Source organism: Pipistrellus hanaki (assembly GCF_964339955.1).
Source record: "Pipistrellus hanaki genome assembly, chromosome: X".
NCBI lineage: Eukaryota > Metazoa > Chordata > Mammalia > Chiroptera > Vespertilionidae > Pipistrellus > Pipistrellus hanaki.
The window spans coordinates 31811863-31832879 of NC_140524.1; the positions used below are offsets into that span (position 1 = coordinate 31811863).

The following is a 21017-nucleotide window of genomic DNA, read 5'->3' on the forward strand; positions in this document are numbered from 1 at the left end:
GTGCAGCTGGCAAGTACCAGAGTAGCAGTCATCCTTAAAGGAGGAGCCTGTATTTTATTTTTTAATCTAATGTACTTCTATTTTTTTTAAAATAAATCTTTATTGTTCATATTATTACAGATGTTCCTCTTCCCGCCCCCCCTCCATTGCTCCCCTCCACCAGGTTCCCACCCCACCCTCTGCCCTTTCCCCACCCTCATTGTTCTCATCCATAGGTGCACAGTTTATGTTCAGTCTCTTCCTATTTTTTTAATCTTTTTTTTTTCTCATGAAAGAGTTATATGCTTCTCTTCTACATTATTTAATACACTTTCTATATATGATGCACAGTATTAAGGTGCCATTCATTCAAGCACTATTTAGTAATATGATCCCTTTATATGTTTATCTCATATGAAAAGTTGCAGAACACTCTAAACCCAGTTTCAACTTATTCTACACACAATGATAAAAATTAGCCTTTGTTGTTCTTTATCTAAAATAGAGCATAGCCAAAACCGGTTTGGCTCAGTGGTAGAGCGTCGGTCTGCGGACTGAAGGGTCCCAGGTTCGATTCCGGTCAGGGGCATGTACATTGGTTGCGGGCACATCCCTGGTAGGGGGTGTGCAGGAGGCAGCTGGTCGATGTTTCTCTCTCATCGACATTTCTAGCTCTCTATCTCTCTCCTTTCCTTTCTGTAAAATATCAATTAAAAAAAAAAAATAAAATAAAATAAAATAGAGCATAGCCTGGCCAGTGTGGCTCTTTGGTTGAGCATCGACCTATGAACCAGGAGGTCACGGTTAGATTCCTGGTCAGGGCACCTGCCCAGGTTATGGGCTCAATCCCCAATGAGGGGTGTGCAGGAGGTAACTAATCAATTATTCTTATCATTGATGTTTCCATCTTTCTCTCCCTCTCCCTTCCTTTTCGCTCTGATAGCAATAAAAATATGTTAAAGAAGAAAATATATAATAAAGAAGAAAAGAAACCAGTAATTCTCTCTCAGCCATGTGAGGACACAGAGAAAAGGCAGCCATTTGCAAGCTTGGAAAAAGTCCTCATCAGGAACCATATCTGTCTGCACCTAGATCTTGGACTTCCCAGGCCCCAGAACTGTGATAAATGTCTGTTGTCTGCCTATAGTATTCTCAGACTAACACAGAGTAGTAAGGTTATTTAAAAAATTATTATCTGTTAGATACTTATTGAAGAATTTATAGGTGAATGATATACAGGATATCTGGGATTTACTATGAAATAATATAGCAAAAAAAAAAAACCACACTGGGGGAAGTAATGAAACAAGATTGGAAAAGTGTTGAAAATTACTGAAACTGGTTGATGGGTATATCAGGGTTCATTATACTGTCCTCTCCACTTTTGACTGTGTTTGACATTTAATATATATATATTGCCTTCAGAGAGGAAGGGAGAGGGAGAGAAATATCAATGACAGATCATCACTGATTGGTGGCCTCCTATATACCCCACACTGGGGATTAAGCCTGAAACTAGGGCATGTGCCTTGACCGAGAATCGAACAGTGATTTCCTGGTTCAAAGGTTGATGCTTAATCACTGAGCCACATCAACAGGGCTCCTTGACATTGTTCATAATAAAAAGTCAAAAAATTGTTTATTCTGCCGAAACCGGTTTGGTTCAGTGGATAGAGCATCGGCCTGTGGGCTGGAAGTTCCCAGGTTTGATTCCGGTCAAGAATGTACCTTGGTTGCGGGCACATCCCCAGTAGGGGGTGTGCAGGAGGCAGCTGATCGATGTTTCTCTCTCATCGATGTTTCTAACTCTCTATCCCTCTCTCTTCCTCTCTGTGAAAAATCAATAAAACATATTTTTAAAAAATTGTTCATTCTAAGGGGGAATGTGAGGAGGGAAATGAATGGGTCACAAAACCAAATAAAATACTAACCATAATGAAGTACTATTAGGTGTAACTTTTTTAAAACTAACCAAGCATACCTTTCTGCAATGAAGTCTGACTTGATTCATGTTGTGTACTGTCTTTCTGAGCGCTCACTAAATCTGCAACCAGAACTTCCAGTGACTTATAGTTGCTCCCAGATGTCTGAATTTTTTCCTCCATTTTTTGCTTAATGTCTCGGAAACTGAATCCCATTCGTATAGCTTCATGTATCATAGGACTTTGAAAGATGTTATCATCTGAAATAAAAATTGGTGAGCAAAAACAACAGTTTAAACAATTATTTTCATTAACAGAACTCAACACAAAGTATAGTTAAAAAGAAAAATTTAAGGAAGAAAATATACCAAAAACAAACCAGCAAACCCAAACTACTCTAAGATATTTAGGCACTGATGGATCAATTTCAGAATTTTATAATAACTGAAAATGCAGTATTTTAGGTCACTGTGAGGTGAGATTAGGTTGTTTAAAGACTTGATGAACCCTAACAAGCTTGGCTCAGTGGATAGAGCATTGGCCTGTAGACTGAAGGGTCCTAGGTTCGATTCCGGTCAAGGGCATGTACCTTGGTTGTGGCACATCCCCAGTGGGGGGTGTGCAGGAGACAGCTGATTAATGTTTCTAACTCTCTATCCCTCTCCCTTCCTCTCTGTAAAAAGTCAATAAATAAATATTTTTTTAAAAGACTTTATAAAATAGTGCAAGATAAAGTAAAACAGGTAAGGGCTAAGCGCTTAAAAAATCTGAACATTTTCCAAATCAGATGTACACACTGACAACTACGTTAAGGCACTTAAAGAACAAATGTCTTTACTGTGTCCCTAGCAATTAATTTGAAAAAATAATGGGAAACGGGGAAGTTTATGACCTTGAAAGTATGAATTTCCTATTTCTTAGACTTAGTTTTTATAGCTAAAGGGCATGAACTAGGTAAAAACAAGGAAGCAAACAGAAATTCACTTTAACAGTACTCAGAATAGGAATACCAGTTATGTAAGAAAGTGCTAAAGAGAATATTAATACCCTCTGATTCATCAATTCCACTCTGGGGTATTAAAAATGATGCACATATCTACTGAAGACATACAAAAGATTATTCACAGCAACATTGTTTATAACAGCCCCAAACTGAAAACAACTCAAATCCATCATCAGGTGAGAATGGCTAAGTACACTGTGGTATATTCAAATACCACACAGCAAAAAAGGACAAACTACTGCCATAGGCAACATGGATGAATCTCATAGACAGGAGTAAAACATCATGGTTTTTAAATATATATATTTTATTGATTTTTTTACAGAGAGGAAGGGAGAGACATAGTTAGAAACATCGATGAGAGAGAAACATTTATCAGCTGCGTCCTGCACATCCCCTCTCCCTCCACTGGGGATGTGCCCACAACCAAGGTTTGCTTTAAAGGACACCAACAAGAATGAAAAGACAATGTACAGAAAAGGAGAAAATATGTGCAAATCATGTATCTGATAAGGAACTTACATATAAAAAGAATTAGAATATATATATCAAGAACTCTTGAAACCAAGATGGTGGCCTAGGTAAACACCTAAACTGATGCCTTGCACAACAATTGCAAAACTACAACTAAAAGACAAAACAGACATCATCCAGAACCATAGCAAAGTTGGCTGAGTGGCAACTGAGTACATGGCTGGCTTTCTCAATTGGGAAGAAGACAAAAGCTCCCAATTGCTCTGAACTCCATTTCAGGTGAGACTCTGGGGACCCAGACTCATATGGGGAGAAACTGGACTGTCTGGCAGCAGACTAAACTCGAGGACGGCTTTCTCTCAGAGGTGCTTGCAGCAATTACTTAGGACACTGAGACCCAGGGGACTCTTAGATCAGGGCTGACGGGAAGCCATTTCTGTCTGCTCTGCCCTGAGATCCCACCCCACAAAGCCATTGCTGATTGATCCGCCCTGTAACTCCGCCCCATCCACGCTGAGTGCAGATGCTTTTGTATATGAATGGCCTGGTCCTTTGAATTCTAAACTTACCTAACAAACTTCAGCTGAGTCAGAGCGCCCCAGAACATAAAAAAAAAAGAAAAAAAAAAGTCCCAAAGCCCCACAGCAGCTTGCATTACTTCACAACTGAGCCTCATCTGGGCACTTCCAAAATCCAAAAAACAAGAAAAGGAATCTGCAGATCTCTCCATAGATCCTGCTGGGTGGCCCCAGGCAGAGGCTAAATTAGCACCTCCTTGGAGATGCAAGAGCCAGTGTACCCAGGGGTCAGAGTGGGACCATTCAGATTATAACTCCTCAGATCTATAAGGGACAAACTCAGGGGGAAGACTCAGTGAGCACCAAAGCCCCACTGAAGCAAGTCTTGCCTCATAAGGGTGTCTTCAGCACAGAAGTTCTCACAGCATAGACACAGCTGATCCTCACAGCCAATTGGCCTGAAGGTCAATTCCTCCCAGCAAGACCAACAACAATCAAGGCTTAACTACAACAAGACTGTGCACACAGCCCACAAAGGGGTGCACCAAGAGTGTCCACCTCAGGTAACTGGTGAGGCCAAACCACTGGGCCCTATAGGATACCTAGCACAGAAAGCCACTCTATCCACTCAGGGAAGCAGCGAAAATGCAGAGACAAAGAAACAGGTCACAAATGACAGAAATGAAGGAAAACAAATGACTGGCTATAGTGTTCAAAACCACGGTTATAAGGTTTTTCAAGACTTTTTTAGAAAAGGCCGAAAAATTTAGCAAGACCCTCGAGGATATGAAAAAGGACCAGCTAGAAATTAAGCATACACTGACTGAAATAAAAAGTAATATACAGAGATCCAACAGCAGACTAGAGGATTGCAAGAATCAAGTCAAATATTTGAAATATAAAGAAGCAAAAAATACCCAATTGGAAGAGAAAAAAGAAAAATGAATCCAAAAATATGAAGATAGAGTAAGGAGCCTCTGGGACAACTTCAAGCGTACCAACATCAGAATTATGGTGGTGCCAGAATTAGAGAGAGAGAGCAAGATATTGAAAACCTATTTGAAGAAATAATGACAGAAAACTTCCCCCACCTGGTGAAAGAAATAGACTTACAAGTCTAGGAAGCGCACAGAATCCCAAACAAAAGGAATCCAAAGTGGACCACACCAAGACACATCATAATTAAAATGCCAAGAACAAAAGACAAAGAGAGAATCTTGAAAGCAGCCAGTTACCTACAAGGGAGCACCCATAACATTGTCAGCTGATTTCTCAACAGAAACTATGCAGGCCAGAAGGGAGTGGCAAGAAATATTCAAAGTGATGACTAGCAAGAACCTACAACCAAGATTACTATACCAAAGCTATCATTCAGATTGGAAGGTTGATAAAGAGCTTCACAGATAAGAAAAAGCTAAAGGAGTTCATCACCAGCAAACCAGTATTATATGAAATGCTGAAAGGTATTCTTTAAGAAGAGGAAGAAGAAAAAGGTAAAAATAAAAACTATGAACAGCAAACACATACCTATCAACAAGTGAATCTAAAAATCAAGTGAATAAAAAAATCTGATGAACAGAATAATCTGGTGAATATAACAGAATCAAGGGCATATAAAGGGAGTGGACTGACAATTCTCGGAGGGAAAGAGAAGTGAGGAGTATGGGAAGAGACTGGACAAAAATTGTACACCTATGGATGAGGACTGTGTGTGTGGGGGGGGAGTAAGGGCAGAGGGTTGGATGGAAACCAGGTTGAAGGGAGCTATGGAGGAGAGGGGGGAGGAACAATTGTAATAATCTGAACAATAAAGATTTATTTAAAAAAAAAAAAGAACTCTTACGATCCTATCCAATAAAGACAGAATATGCAAATTGACCGTCTCACCATCACAAGGATGTTGGTGCCCAGTCCCCTCAGCCCTGATGAAGATTACTATGAGAAGTGGACTGAGAAGGTTTTCAGCAAGTGTAAGAAGCAAGCCTTGGCGGGATCAGGGAGAGCTGGCAGGCTCAGGGCCGCTGCTGCCCAGGGAGGCCCGTGGAGTTTGGTTCTAAAACCACAGGGACCCACTCCAGAGCGGGTTGGGGAGGAAGCACCACTACCACCTGCCTAGTGCCAGGTCCCTGGTTAAGGAATTGGGTCTTAGTCGCAGCCATGGGGCCGGCGAGCACCTCTGGGATTACTGTCTGCCCCCAGATTGCCTTCAGATACCGATGTAGCGGGTGTGGGTTAAACATTTTAATGAAAATGGGACGCCTGCACAGGACCCCGTTAGGAGGCACCGGTGCTCAGGAGGGGCTTGAAGCAGAGGGCCCCAGTTGGTGGGCTGACAGCAGGATGGACCAGAGGTGCCTCCAGTTGCTGTCACCCACCTATCGCTGGGCCACAGGCCCTCACTCTGGAGCTCAGCTATAGGAAGCGCTGGCCCTGGGGTGTTTTTCCTGTTATCTGGCTGTAAGTACAGGAAGCAGCTGAATTAGAGTCATGATTGTAATTTAATTTTTCCAAACTCAGAGCTATTTTATTCCCAAATACATCAGGGACCAGGGAACGTTCAAAGAGCTGGGGAACCATTCCCAAATCAGGAAGTCACAGGGTGTATACTATTGCTATGAATACAGTATTTCCTACTACTTACAACATATACGATGTAATGTATTAGGTGCCTTCCTATCACATGAAGTACGTATTCTCATGGAGTAATACTGGTAGATATGTTATACTTATGGTGGTATGTCATATCCTACCTATACTAATAAAAGGGCAATATGCTAATTAGACTGGATTAGGTAAAAATAAAAACTATGAACAGCAAATACATATCTATCAACAAGTGAATCTGAAAATCAAGTGAATAAAAAAATCTGATGAACAGAATGGACAAAGTCATGGTGGGGTAGTTGGGGGCGAGCAGGCTGGCAGGGGGGACCAGTTAGGGGTGAGTAGGCCGGCAAGGAGGGGGGGAGTTTGGGGTGAGAAGGCCAGTGTGTGGGGGCAGTTGGGATGAGCAGGTTGGCAAGCAGAGTGGTTAGGAGCCAGCGGTCCAGGATTATAAGAGGAATGTTCAACCCTGTGGAATTGGGCCTAAACCAGCAGTTGGACATACCCTGAGGAGTCCCAGATTGGAGAGGGTACAGGCTGGGCTGAGGGACACCCCCTTCCCGTGCATGAATTTCACACAACAGGCCACTAGTTAAATAATAAGAACACAATTAACCCAACTATAAACTGTCAAAGGAGATGAACATTTTTTCCAAAGACATACAAATGGCCAATTAGCACATGAAAATTGCCCAACATCATTAGCAATCAGGGAAATACAAATCAAAACCTCAATAAGGGCCTGGCCAGTGTGGCTCAGTGGTTGAGTGTTTGCCCATGCACCAAGAGATTGTTGGTTGATTCCTGGTCAGGGTACATGCCCAATTTGTGGGCTCAACCCCCTGTAGGGGTGTGCAATAGGCAGCCGATCTGTTTCTCTCTCTCTCCCAATCCCTTCCTCTCTCTCTAAAACCAATAAAAACATTTTAAAAAGTTCCCCCCTAAAAAAAAACAACCCGTGATGATACACTTTACACCTACTAGGATGGTTGTAATAAAAAGACAAAGGATAATAAATGTTAACAAGAATGTGGAAAAACAAACTGGAACCCTCATACACTGGTGGTGGGAATGTGAAATGGTGCAGCCACTTTGGAACACTGGCAGTTTACCGAAAATGTTAAACATAAAAGTTACCATATGACCCAGCAACTCTATCCCTAAATATATACCCAAGAGAATTAAAATCATGCACACAAAAAAATTGTACATAAATGTTCATAGCAGTATCAGCTATGTCTACCAACTGACAAATGAATAAATAAGATATATTGTCCATACAAAAACAGTTTTCCACCACAATAAATACACATATATGAGTACAACATAAGTGATCTTTGAGGCCATTATAATTCCATTTAATATGAAATGTCCAGAATAGGCAAATTCATAGAGACAGAGTAGATTAGTGGTTGTCTGGGGCTGGGATGTGGGGGGCAGCAAGGGGAAGTGATTGCTAATGGGTATGGGGTTTATTGTTGGTTATGGTGATATTCTGTAATTAAATAATAGTGATGGTTGCACAACCTTGTAAATACATTAAAAACCACCAAAATATATTCACTTTATAATGGTGAATATTTTTAAATAAATCATCTCAATTTAAAAACATTAATCCTAAACCAAAACACCAATTTCATCCTAATATATAAAAACCCTGGGTCTGTCACATTCACAATGACTGGAGGCTCAACCAACCGGAAATCAGTCCCTGCAGTCAGCCCTGAGTTGCCGTGGCGACCCAGCCCTGACTGGAGGGCTGCCAGGTGTCTCAGCCTCAGTGCCTCAACACTGACTGCTGAGGGAGCTGCAATCAGGCCCGGACAGAGACTAGGAGAGAAAAGCAGGATCTGATCGCAGCCCCTGTAGCAGTCAGTGCTGGGCCCATGTGGCAGAAGTCAGTCTTGCAGTCACTGGGCCTCTAGTTAATCATAAAAAGAATAGTATGCATTGTAAGGATGGTTATCACGAAGTGTTACAGAATGTTTGTTTCTACATAATTTAAAAAATATAGGCTGGAATGAATGATTTCTTAAACTGTATTATTTAATTCCCATTACAAAACTTACATAAAAGTGGATTGCTTTCTCAAGCATATTTATAAATAAAAATATTCTCTTGCCTTGAAATCCTTAAGATACTAAACATGTGATGCTATGAGTATAGGGAGTGGGGAATCACCAGACATATTCTAAATTAAACTTTCTACTATTTTTGAAACATGATGCCTCAGTTGAGAATGAGATCTGTAGTGATGTAGAATTCAGAATACAGCCCTAGTTCCACGAAAGATTTGTAATGCATCTGTAAACAGGTCACTTAACCTTTCTGACTCTTTCTCCTCATCTGAAATATGGGGATAACAATATCTTCCTTGCTTATCATATTACATTTCTGGTTTTAAAGATGTCTATGATAAATAAATAACCTTTGTGATAAAAACTTTTACCTCTGTGAGGTAATATGAAACAAATTAACCATACTCCTCTGCGAAGATGGGAAAGGCACAAAGATAGCATGAAATACTTAGGTAAGTTAGGGTTAATTATGGTGACGGCACATTAGTAAAGCACTGGATTCATGATCCTAGCTAACTAAAAAAGCCCCAGGGACAAAAATATATCTAACACTTCCTTTTGTGATTTTAACAGAAGTGGTGATGGACAACCTATAGTTAGCTGCTCCTTCCAAACTTGGAAAGGTAACTGTCCAACCTCCACAGGAGTGTTCTGAAAACATAAATAGCCTAGTGATATTTATAGGTACGTTGTTACTTCTTAAGTTTATAGCAATCTCATCTCAAATAAATACACGTTGGTGAACCTGAAAGATATGTTTACCTTTTTACCCTATAAAGTTGGCAATGAAATTGAAAGTATATTTATTATAATAAGCATATTTACCAATTCTTTTAGTTAGTGATGGTGTTTTTTCAGAAGTTCTTCCCTAAAATAGAAATATGAATTATAAGTTAAAATTCTTCTTGGTAGAAGGCAATAACCTCAATTTGAAAAGTTACATTAATCATGAACTTAACCTGTTAACCGGGGAGTTCCCTTTTTACGCAACGTTCAACGGGCGCATACTCTTTCACTAGGACGTGCCAGTATGTCACACCCAGCGGACATAATTTTTAAAAAAATATATTTTATTGATTTTGTACAGAGAGGAAGGGAGAGAAATAGAGAGTTAGAAACATCGAAGAGAGAGTCATCGATCAGCTGCCTCTTGCACACCCCCTACTGGGGATATGCCCGCAACCAAGGTACATGCCCTTGACCGGAATCGAACTCAGGACCCTTCAGTCCCCAAGCCGACGCTCAATCCATTGAGCCAAACCGGTTTCGGCAGCGGACGTAATTTTATATTATTATTTTTTTAATTTATACTTAATTAAAATAAATGAAATATATATTTTTTCGTTTATTTATATATAAAGCACAAAGGAAAATACAAAATTACAAACAAATAGAAAAGAATACCAACAAAAAAATGGAAACATCGAATTAAAAAATTATAAATTTTACAAACAATTATAAAGATTACAGCCGAAGCCGTTTGGCTCAGCGGTAGAGCGTCGGTCTGCGGGCTGAAAGGTCCCAGGTTCAATTCCGGCCAAGGGCATGTACATTGGTTGCGGGCACATCCCCAGTAGGGGGTGTGCAAGAGGCAGCTGGTCGATGTTTCTCTCTCATCGATGTTTCTAGCTCTCTATCTCTCTCCCTTCCTCTCTGTAAGAAAATCAATAAAATATATTTAAAAAAAAAAGTTTACAAAAAATATATACCATCCCTCTCAGGGCGCAACATATATTTCAAGGACGTATTCATATGTCCTACCCGTTCCCGAGAGTGCTTATGTTTGATGTATTTATAGGTCCCGCTCGGTTAACAGGTTAAAATTGGCTTTATTCCAATTCAACATATGAATATTCACAAGAGGCATAGCCTGATGAAGCTAGAAGGAAGTAAAAGATCATCTAACCCAAGCCATTCACTTTACAGACAAGAAGCTGGCAATCAGGAAGATTCAACTTGATTGAGGCAATATAGCTCACGGCAGAACAATAATGGCAATTCTGGTCTTTCATTCTACTCCAGGCCTCTTTTCACATGGTACTAATTGATACCTTGGCCACCCTAGGTGACAATATCAATTTAGATATCTTTTGGAGATTTTATTGTCTGTGGAAAGTTTAAAACTATGAGTACAAAACACAGTACAAATTTCAAAAGATTGAGAGATGCAAGTATTTTAGTTCAAGACCATTTTTGCCTATAGTGATATTAAATTCAGTTAATCATAATCCCCTTTTCACAAATTTGCTTCAGATTAAGAATAACAGAGAGCCTGGCCAGTGTGGCTCAGTAGCTGAATGTTGACCTATGAACCAAGAGGTCATGGTTCAATTCCTGGTCAGGACACATGCCTGGGTTTCAGGCTTAATCCTCAGGAGTGCAGGAGGCAGCCGATCAATGATTCTCTCTGATCACTGATGCTTCTATCTATCTCTCTCCCTTCCACTCTGAAATCAACAAAAATATTTAACAAAAAGAAAAACACTTTTCAAGATCTCTCCTTTAAAGTTCACCATACATTAATTTAAAGCACTACACTGTAAATTTTACACCAAGAAATCATTGCAAAACAAAGTATAAAATACCTGAAAATATATATTTTACAATATTTGACTTACCACAGACTCCTCAAGTGAATGAGTTAAATGAATGTTGTTTATATATTCTTGTCCCTTCTCTTCTAACAGATATTTACACCTAAACAAGAAGGTTAAACTTTAGTAACTGAAAAATTAGTAAAGGGTATGTTATAATATCCACCATCTTAATTCCATTAACTTGCTTTTCAGTATTTCTAAGGAACCACAAAACAAAATGTTACTTGCCCTGCTGGCATGGCTCAATGTTTGAGCATCAACCAATGAACCAGGAGGTCACAGTCAGGTAAATGCCAAAGTTGTAGGCTCAATCCCCAGTGTGGGACATGCAGGAGGCAGCTGATCAATGATTCACTCTCATCACTGACATTTCCATCTCTTTCTCTCCCTCCCCCTACCTCTTTGAAATCAATAAAAAAAAAATTAAATCAACTTGAAAACTTACAACTTTTAAGCAAATTATTAAATTATCACTTTAACATTTTTTCTAAGTTTTAAATAGTTAATCTTAACAAATGTTATTTAGAGGATTAACCAATTGTGCATTCCAAAAGAATTCTTTAGGCTTTCAACATTCCCTGTTAAAGCTGTTTAAGGTTAAGATTTATTTTCAAATGATTACTATCAAGTTGTACTAGTTTGTAGATTAAAAATGCATACCACTTCTGTATATGTTACTTTATTTTAAAGAGGCAAATGGGGAAAATAAATTAATTTAAAAAATAAAGAGGCAAAAATGGCAGAGACACTTAGAGTATGTCATCATCACTCTAAGATGCCATTGACTATACAATGCATGATTGCTTTATGTACCATTGTTGCTAATTAACTTATGGCCTACTACCAGATGTATCCAGATTTCAATGATTGGAAAATGTACACAATTTTGTATCTTAGAATCAGTGAGAAACAATATGTTTGCTAAAGGGTGTGATGAGTTCTTTAGGAATCTCCTTGGCAATGGGTTCCCTTGTGCCCAGTGTAAAAGAGCCTACTTCCAACAGCTAAAGTATACATTCCTCCCATGCATACTTTATGTTTAGAAATGGAATCATCTGAATGTCATAAATATAATATACAAGCAATACTGTTTTCATCACCAGAGAAAAAGTCTTTGGTGTTTTTCTCCTATAAAGTAGGTGACCCCATTTTTAGAAACCAGGTGTAAATTTCAAGCCATAGGAAGGCAAAAATAGTTGAGGTGAAAAGTTATTCAAGTCTTCCCACTGCATACTGTCCAATTTGGCTTTTACTTAATAAATATTGAAATACCTTACCCTGGATACCACTTAGCATGTTCTTCCCAAGGGTCTTCATTGGGCTTCCAATTAGTTAGCCCTCCTCCACATTGAAAGCACTTTACTTTATCACCTTCACCTAAGAAAACACACAAGTGAAAATACATGTATTTTGTACAATCAGAAGCTTACACAAAAATACCCTGGCCCCATGTGGGAGGCAACCAATCAATGAGCTACCTGGCCGGGGTAGCTCAGTTGGTTAGAGCATCATCCCGATACACAAAAGTTGCAGGTTTGATCCCCGGTCAGGGCACATACAGGTATCAACCATTGAATACATAAATAAGTGGAACAACACATTGATGTTTCTCTCTCTCCCCCCTATCTAAAATGAATTAAAAAAAACATTTTAACACCATGAAATTAAGCATTTCTAAATTTACATAAAAATCTCAGAGCTTAAAAGAAGACATTCAAATTCACATCTAAGTAACAGATATGACCATTTAAGAGGAAATACACATTAAATTCACTAATTCGTCTTGAGGTATTTTACAGAATGCAAAAGTAAAATAGCCCAATTTTTATATAGAAAATTAAAATTGTTATTCTTTTTTTTTTTTTTTTAAATCCTCACTCGAGGAGCAAAGATATTTTTTCCATGGATTTTCAGAGTGGAAGAGAGCATGAGGGAGGGATGGGGGAGGAAGGTAAAGAGGGGTGGGGGGAGAAAGACACATTGATTGGTTGCCTCCCACATGGGGCCAGGGATCAGACCTGTAACCCAGGTACATGCCCTTTGACAAGGAATCAAAACCTTGACCCACTGGTGCAAAGGCTGATGCTCTAATCATTGAGCACACCAGCCAGGGCTAGTACATTCTTTTTTAAACATGACATTTGAGGCCATCAATACTATACCTTTTCAAACTGTGAAACTTTAATAATAAAGTTTAATGCATAATGAAGTTAGAAGATAAGTTTCTCTAAGGTTGTAGCTACATGACAATAACCTTCAAGATTGCTATGTGAGACTATATAAATAAAATATTGAAATACTTGGTATTTTGGCACTATTCAATCCTAAAGTAAATGGATCAAATACATAATGGTGTAAATTTTTCTGAAAATCCCTTGAAGCTATCACACTAATGGCTCTTCCTGGCATGTCTAAGGTAGTTCATTTGAAATAATAAAGTATCATACAGGGCAGCTTTCAAATATAATCTCTGTACAAAAGGCAGATACTAATTTTAATATCAATTTTACTATCAGCCAAACTAAACTCTCTAATATTAGCTCTTCTTGAGAGGTTCAGAGAAAATGTATATAATATATATATATATATATTGAGCACATAGAGTACGCATTCAATAAATTAGTTTTATGCATAATGTATTAGTATTGCTATCAGACCCATTGTTTTATCAGGGATACCTATATCTTTTGCATGTCATCCTTCTCCAAAAAACAATTACATGAATATAAACATGACTCATAATACAGTAGTCTTTCACATAAATTCAGTGGTTACATTACATATCCAACATAAGGGTTAACAGAATAATGTCATAATCATGCCAGACCATACCTAAATATTTACCAGTTCAAGGGGCTAAAGAAATTTATTTACTTTTTAGAAGCCCTGGGATAGTTGGAAAGTTATTTATTAGCCTGGTTTTATAGTAAAGTTTACCTAAAGCATAAAATCCAGCTCTTGCAAGCTGCTCCTTGTTAACAGAGTACATCCACGTCCCAAAAGTAATGATCCGTGCTTCATAATCTGCCATGGATGGGTTTCTTGGAGAATTTGTTGAATTTGGGAAATTCCTATCAGAACCCAGGACATCAGATTCATTTCGAATATTAACATTCCGTCCCAAAACAAAGAAGCAATTGGGAAAGTGTCGCCTGTGTTCTGACCATGCACGATCACAAGGTTCCCAATTTTTCAGTTTTCCACCACAACAAAAGCACTGCACTTGGTCATCAACACCTGTATAGTAGAGCCCAGCACTAGCTAACTCTCTTGGGGTTAAGTAGGCATAGTCTGGCCAGTTCTGAAATGACTTTAATCGAGCTTCTTCACTACACATGGCAGGGTTCCTCGGGTATACAGTGTCGGACATATCTACAACCTGTCCAGTTCTCAAAAGATAGTCTGCATGAGTCTCAGATGACCTGTCTAAAGCAAAATGATTTCTGTCTCCCAGGTAGTTTTCAGCTTTGTACTGACAATTCTGGATGCCAGAATTGGTAGGTTGCGCGGCACTATTTTCAAAATAATAGCCATTGATAAATCTGCAATTTGGGGATACTTTCCTGTGTCTTCCAACTGCTGAGTCTCCATACTGCCATCTATCTACTGCTGCGTGACAACTAAAGCACTGCACGGTGTCTCCTTCACCAGTATATAGAAAACCAGCTCGTGCTAGCGTTGATGCTGAAACAGGACTACTACTTGGAAAATTAGCAAAAGTTTTTAATCTATTAATCTCTTCTACAAATTCTTCATCCTTATCGATGGCTGCAGGTACACAAGTTTTAGATCCTCCAAAACAGTTAAAAGTCATCTTCTCTTGAAAATAGGACTTGTCCACCTTTTCTAAAAAGAGAACATTACATTAGGAAATCACTTTTGATATTAGGAACTAACAAATTACCCACTTATAAAATTACACAAGCTCTAAAAACCATTCTAATTCTAAATACTAGAGTTCTACATTACCACATGTTTTAAGTCATAAAGTAAAATCTAGCATTTTTGTTTTCTCTTTTAGAGGAAATACTTAAGCAAGTAGAACAGAACTATTCATTTTTAAGTGCTTATTTTCACACAAATATAGAAACTGTGATGCAGAATATATTAAAATTAACCATGTGAAATCATTAATTAGGGAAAACATGAAAGCATAAAATATGCAGATTCTTAAAGTCTATGCATAATTGTTATAATGGTTATTATATATTCGAGGCATCAAAGTTCACTTTCTACAATTTAAAAAAAAGAATGTTCAGAATGCTAATGAATTAATTTTAATATTTTTTTTTTGCTTAACAAAAGAGAAAGTATTCACAATAATGATTCCAATGGGTTCTTTAAGTACATCAAGTTTCTGATTTTCATGCATAAACGAGGGCATTTTTCATTGAAATTGGATCATTTCAGATGTATATACTACTGCCCTCTAGAGCAGTGTTTCCCAACCTTCTCTCATGATGAGAATCACCTGATGGAGTTGTTAAAACACAGATTCCTGAATCCCAACTAAGAAGTGCTAAACTAGGATTTTTGGGAACATATAGGTAAAATTGTATACTTAACTAGTGCTCTAAGACAGATGTTATATACAGAGCACTAAGTTAGGTATGCAATTTTACCTATATGTTCTCAAAAATTCTAGTTTAGCACTTCTTAGTTGGGATTCAGGAATCTGTGTTTTAACAACTCCACCAGGTGATTCTCATCATGAGAGAAGGTTGGGAAACACTGCTCTAGAGGGTGGCTCAGGAGAAATACTAAGTACAGTATGTGTAGTTCCTTTTGCTGTCAACTTCCCATGTCAAGGAAGTTTAAATATAAGAAGTACCATTGCAGCCCTAACTGGTTTGGCTCAGTCGGTAGAGCGTCGGCCTGCGGACTCAAGGGCCTCAGGTTCGATTCTGGTCAAGGGCATGTACCTTGGTTACGGGCACATACCCAGTAGGGAGTGTGCAGGAGTGTGACAGATGTTTCTCTCTCATTGATGTTTCTAACTCTCTATCCCTCTCCCTTCCTCTCTGTAAAAAAATCAATAAAACACATTAAAAAAAGAAGTACCATTGCAGCCTCATTACATCTGCCAAAATGAGTCTGATCCGGCCCGCCAGGTTTTTTGGGCAGTGAGCGCAGCCGAGGTGTTACAGTAGGAATTAGTAGTTCATATAGTCCGGCCCTCCAGCTCTCTGAGGGACCATGATCTGGCCCCCACTTTAAAAAGTTTGAGGACCCCTGTGCCAAATCATAACTGTGTAATCTTTAACCCAGGTTAAAAAAAAAAACCAAGAGGAACTATCGATAGTTGGATTATGAGAAGGATGGTCAGTTACTTATCCTCAAAACCTAGATACTTTTTGAAACTGAAAACTGATGCTACTAACAATTACCCTGGGACAATAGGCTGAAATCGGAGTTGCCTCAGGCAAACCTGATTCTCCAGAATTTCACACAGTTCCGAACACTACTCTATATATGCTTGTCAATGCAAAATAAAAGAACATCACAATGTCTCTGTCTCATTAATTGATTTCTTAGGAAGAATAACCAGCTCTTTTGACATTATGTCGGCACAGTATGACTTGGAACATCATCCCTCTTTTTTTTTATTTATTTATTTATTTATTTTTTCTTTTTTTTTAATAAGTTTTTATTGTTCATATTATTCAAATGTTCCTTCCCCCCCTCCCCACCATTGCTCTCCTCCACCAGGTTCCCACCCCACCCTCTGTCCTTTCCTCACCCCCCATTGTCCTCACCCATAGGTGCACAGTTTATGTTCAGTCTCTTCCCACGCCCCCCTCTCCCCTTTTCCCCAAGAATCATCAGTTCACTCCCCTTCCATACCTCTGATTCTATTATATTCAACAGTTACTATTGTTCATCAGATTTTTTTTTAATTTCCTTGGTTTTTATATTCACTTGTTGATAGTTACGTATTTGTTGTTCATAATTTTTATCTTTGTTTACTTTCTCTTCTGAAAGAACCCCCTTCAGCAATTCATATAATTCTGGTTTGGTGGTGATGAACTCCTTTAGCTTTTTTTTTATTAGTGAAGCTCTTTATCTGACCTTCGATTCTGAGTGATAGCTTTGCTGGATAGATTATCTTTGGCTGTAGGTTCTTACTATTCATCACCTTGAATATTTCTTGCCATTCCCTTCTGGCCTGCATGGTTTCTGTTGAGAAGTCAGCTGACAATCGTATAGGTGCTCCTTTATATGTAACTACCTTCTTTGCTCTTGCTTCTTTTAATATTCTCTCTTTGTCTTTTGCTCTTGGAATTTTAATTATGAGGTGTCTTGGTGTGGTCCTCTTTGGATTCCTTTTGTTTGGAGTTCTGTGCGCATCCTGGACTTGTAAGTCTAATTCTTTCGCCAGGTGGGGGAAGTTTTCTGTCACTATTTCTTTCAGTATGTTTTCGATATCTTGCTCTCTCTCATCTTCTGGAACCCCCATAATTCTGATGTTAGTTCGCTTGAAGTTGTCCCAGAGGTTTCTTACATTATCTTCAATTTTCTGGATTCTCTTGCCTTCTAGCTTCTGTAAAGGAGTGTCTTCTGGCTCTTTATGTTCCAAATCTTTGACTTGATTCTTGAGATCTTCCCTTTTGTTTTTAGGACTCTGTAAAATATGTTTTATTTCAGACAATGTATTCTTTATTTCTTGTTGTTCCCTTATCATTTCTTGATGGTCTCTTTTCATATCCTCATAGGTCTTATCAATCTTTTCTAGGAAATTCTTGAAAAACCTTATAAGCGTAGATTGGAACTCTATATCCAGACGCTTTTTGTCCTCCATTTCTTTTGTTTGTGATTTATTTTGTTGTCGCATTTCGCAGTTACAGATGGGACGTGGTTTCAGGGTGGAGCCTGCAGCTTTGGCTTCCGTCAGCCCCACCCTATGCGGGTCCTTCAGTGCTCGCTGCCGGCGCCTCTGAGAGAAAGGTGCCCTCGATTTTCGCCTGCTGCCAAACAGTCTATGCTCTCCCCCAATGAGCCCGGTATTGGGGTTCAGTTCAGTTGGAAGTGGAGTTGGAGGTGGTGTTCAGAGCAGTCTGGAGCCCCAGTCTCCTTCCCGTCAGGGCAATCCCGCGGCACAGCCGACTGTCCCTTCTCTGAGCGAGGTGTGCGCGCCGCCGGGACCTCCTTTCGCCCCCGCTTCCCCAGGGTCCCGCCTTACAGCCCGGCTCCCTATGGCTGAGCCTGGGTCCCCAGGGTCTGGGGAACTGGGGTTCAGAGCAGTCGGGGGCCTAGCACAGTCGGAGTTTTATCTCCTTTCCGCTAGGGAACGCCCGCCAGGCACTCCGTCTCCCCCTCCTCTCTGGCTCTGTCCTCTCCGCGCGCCGCGTCTCCGTACCTTGGGCTTTTCCAGCTCCTCCACGCCTCCTTCTGGTTTTGTCCTTGCTTCTCGCTGTAGAATTTCCAGTCAGTCAACCTTCCTGTAGTTCTGGGCAATGTCCGTTTTATATTTTAGTTGTATTTTATTGAAATTGTTGTGTGCGGCTGCGGTTAGGTGTTCACCTGCGCGCAGCCATCTTGGATGATCCACATCATCCCTCTTAATGTTCAACAAGGCTTCTGTCTTGTGGGCTGGCAATGGACATCAGTCCTTCTCGACTATGTCAGTTTACAATGGTATTAATCCACATATACCTCAAAAGCTGAGTTATAGCTGCATACAATTTTTGGAAGAATCTCCATGACTTTTAAAAAATATATATTTTATTGATTTTTTACAAAGAGGAGGAAGGGAGAGGGATAGAAGGTTAGAAACATCGATGAGAGAATCATCCATCAGCTGCCTCTTGCACACCCCCTACTGGGGATGTGCCCGCAACCAAGATACATGCCCTTGACCAGAATCGAACCTGGGACCTTTCAGTCTGCAGGCTGACGCTCTATCCACTGAGCCAAACCGGTTTCGGCTCCATGACTTTTGATTGTTTCTCAGATATCTGAAAATATTCTGATACCAGTTTCAAGGTCCTTTGTTCAATCAGCATAAACTGGATGTCAAAAATCAAGATTCAAAGAAACCAAGGCTGGCTGATAGGCTAATGAGATAAATTAACAAGGATATGTGTAAAGTTTTACAATCTGACTTGAAAAATATGCTATACAACTAAAGGAAGATGGAAACTTGATTTGGAAAGAAGTCACGTTAAGGCAAAGCAGAATAAAATCTTGGGATTTTAGTTAATTACAAATTCATTATGAGCCAACATTACATGGCTGATAAAAAACTTAAAGCAACTTCAGGCTGCATTAATGTCCAGATGTGCAACATCCAGAGCCAATTCAGCTATACTCTGAATATTATTTTAAATTCTGAACAAATTTTAGAAGGGACATTACACACATTAACAAAGTGTAAAGGCCCTAAAGAGCAATCAGGATGATGAAAATGGTGTCCTATGAGAAATAGTTGTAAGAGCTAAGTGTGTTTATCACAAAGGGGGAAAAAATTGTGAGGAGAGGGATATGGAGGATAGAATAACTGCCTTTAGATATTTAAGATGCTTTCACATAGAAGAGGGATCCAGATTCTGTGAAACGTGAGGGCAGAATTAAAATCAAGAAACTAACTAGGCCTAGGGGGGTTGGCTTTGTAGATAGAGTATCGGCCTATGAACTGAAGGGTCCCAGATTCAATTCTGGTCAAGGGCATAAGCCCAGGTTGTATGCTTGATCCCCAGTAGGGCGCGTGCAGGAGGCAGCCAATCAATGATTCTCTCTCATCATTGATGTTTCTATCTTTCTCTCCCTCTACTTTCCTCTCTGAAATCAACAAAAATATTTAAAAGAAGAAACATAACTACTATAGATTTTAAAACCAATACAAGGATGAGCGGTTACAATAATCAATAGCAGTACAAAATGGGTTGTAATGCCTTGTGGAATGAGTTCCTTACATCATTGGAAGGTATTTCAACATTGACTATGAGAGAGTACTACGTAAACATTTCTAAGTCCTAATTACCCTGAAGAATTAATGCTCAATATAACCCATATAAAATTACTTTCTCTAAGATGTTTTATTTCTCAGATCAATCAAAATAGAAGTGTAAAATCAATGATTCATTGTCATTTCACAATAGTGTACATTTTGTGTGGTTTAAGCAACCACCTTATTTCAGATGTTATATAGAACTCCACCATTCAATATTATTAGCAGGAAAATCTATATTTGAAGCTTTCAAGTGGAGACCTCATTGTCCCAGGGGTCATTTCTGTGCTACTAGTTTAGATTTCACTTTTTTAAAAAGCAGATATTTTTTGTCCTGGCCAGTTTGGCTCAGTGAATAGAGCGTTGGACTGCGGACCCAAGGGTCCCAGGTTTGATTCTGGTTAAGGGCACATACTGTTGCAGGCTCAATCCCCAGTGGGAGGCATGCAGAAGGCAGCCAATTAATGATTCTCTTTCATCACTGATGTTTCTATCTAACTCTCCCTCTCCCTTCCTCGCTGAAATCAATAAAATATTTTTCTAAAAAAGCAGATATTTATTGAGAAGCACTCAACACTACATATACAATATCAGAGTGAGAGCTTCTGGAGAAGGGTGAGAAAATGAAATTACCAGAGAGGTTAAAAGTGAAAGGTAGAATGATGACTGACAAAAGACAGAAACCTTTGCTTTGGAAGAAGACTCCAAAAGAAAGGGAGAATTTTTTTTCAAAGCATTTAAGTGAAATGAAGGTGTGGAAGAGGATATTTAGAAAATAAGTATACACAGAGCACAGGAACTGTAAATACAGAATGAAATAGGTATGGGTATTGGAGAAGGGTGATAAAATGCTTTTTGAGTATAAAAAGGTCTGAAGGCATTAAAGTATGCTAAG

At 39.2% G+C, this 21017-nt stretch overlaps 1 protein-coding gene across 4 annotated transcripts in view; it reads right to left on the reverse strand.

Annotated features, from left to right (window-relative positions):
* XIAP (X-linked inhibitor of apoptosis) overlaps positions 1 to 21017 on the reverse strand; it is a 59913-nt gene that overhangs the window by 19328 nt on the left and 19568 nt on the right. For 3 of the 4 annotated variants that reach the window (XR_014793769.1, XM_084870795.1, XM_084870793.1), the window contains exons 3-7: positions 14113 to 15021; positions 12453 to 12552; positions 11197 to 11275; positions 9404 to 9446; positions 1961 to 2161 (exon numbers count right to left, since the gene is read on the reverse strand). Coding sequence is in view for 3 of the 4 variants with exons in the window: in XM_084870795.1 (XP_084726921.1) it covers positions 1961 to 2161; positions 9404 to 9446; positions 11197 to 11275; positions 12453 to 12552; positions 14113 to 14989 (1300 nt within the window). In the remaining variant the exon portion in view is untranslated. The remainder of the gene's footprint in view (positions 1 to 1960; positions 2162 to 9403; positions 9447 to 11196; positions 11276 to 12452; positions 12553 to 14112; positions 15022 to 21017) is intronic. The other variant, XM_084870794.1, reaches the window with a different exon arrangement.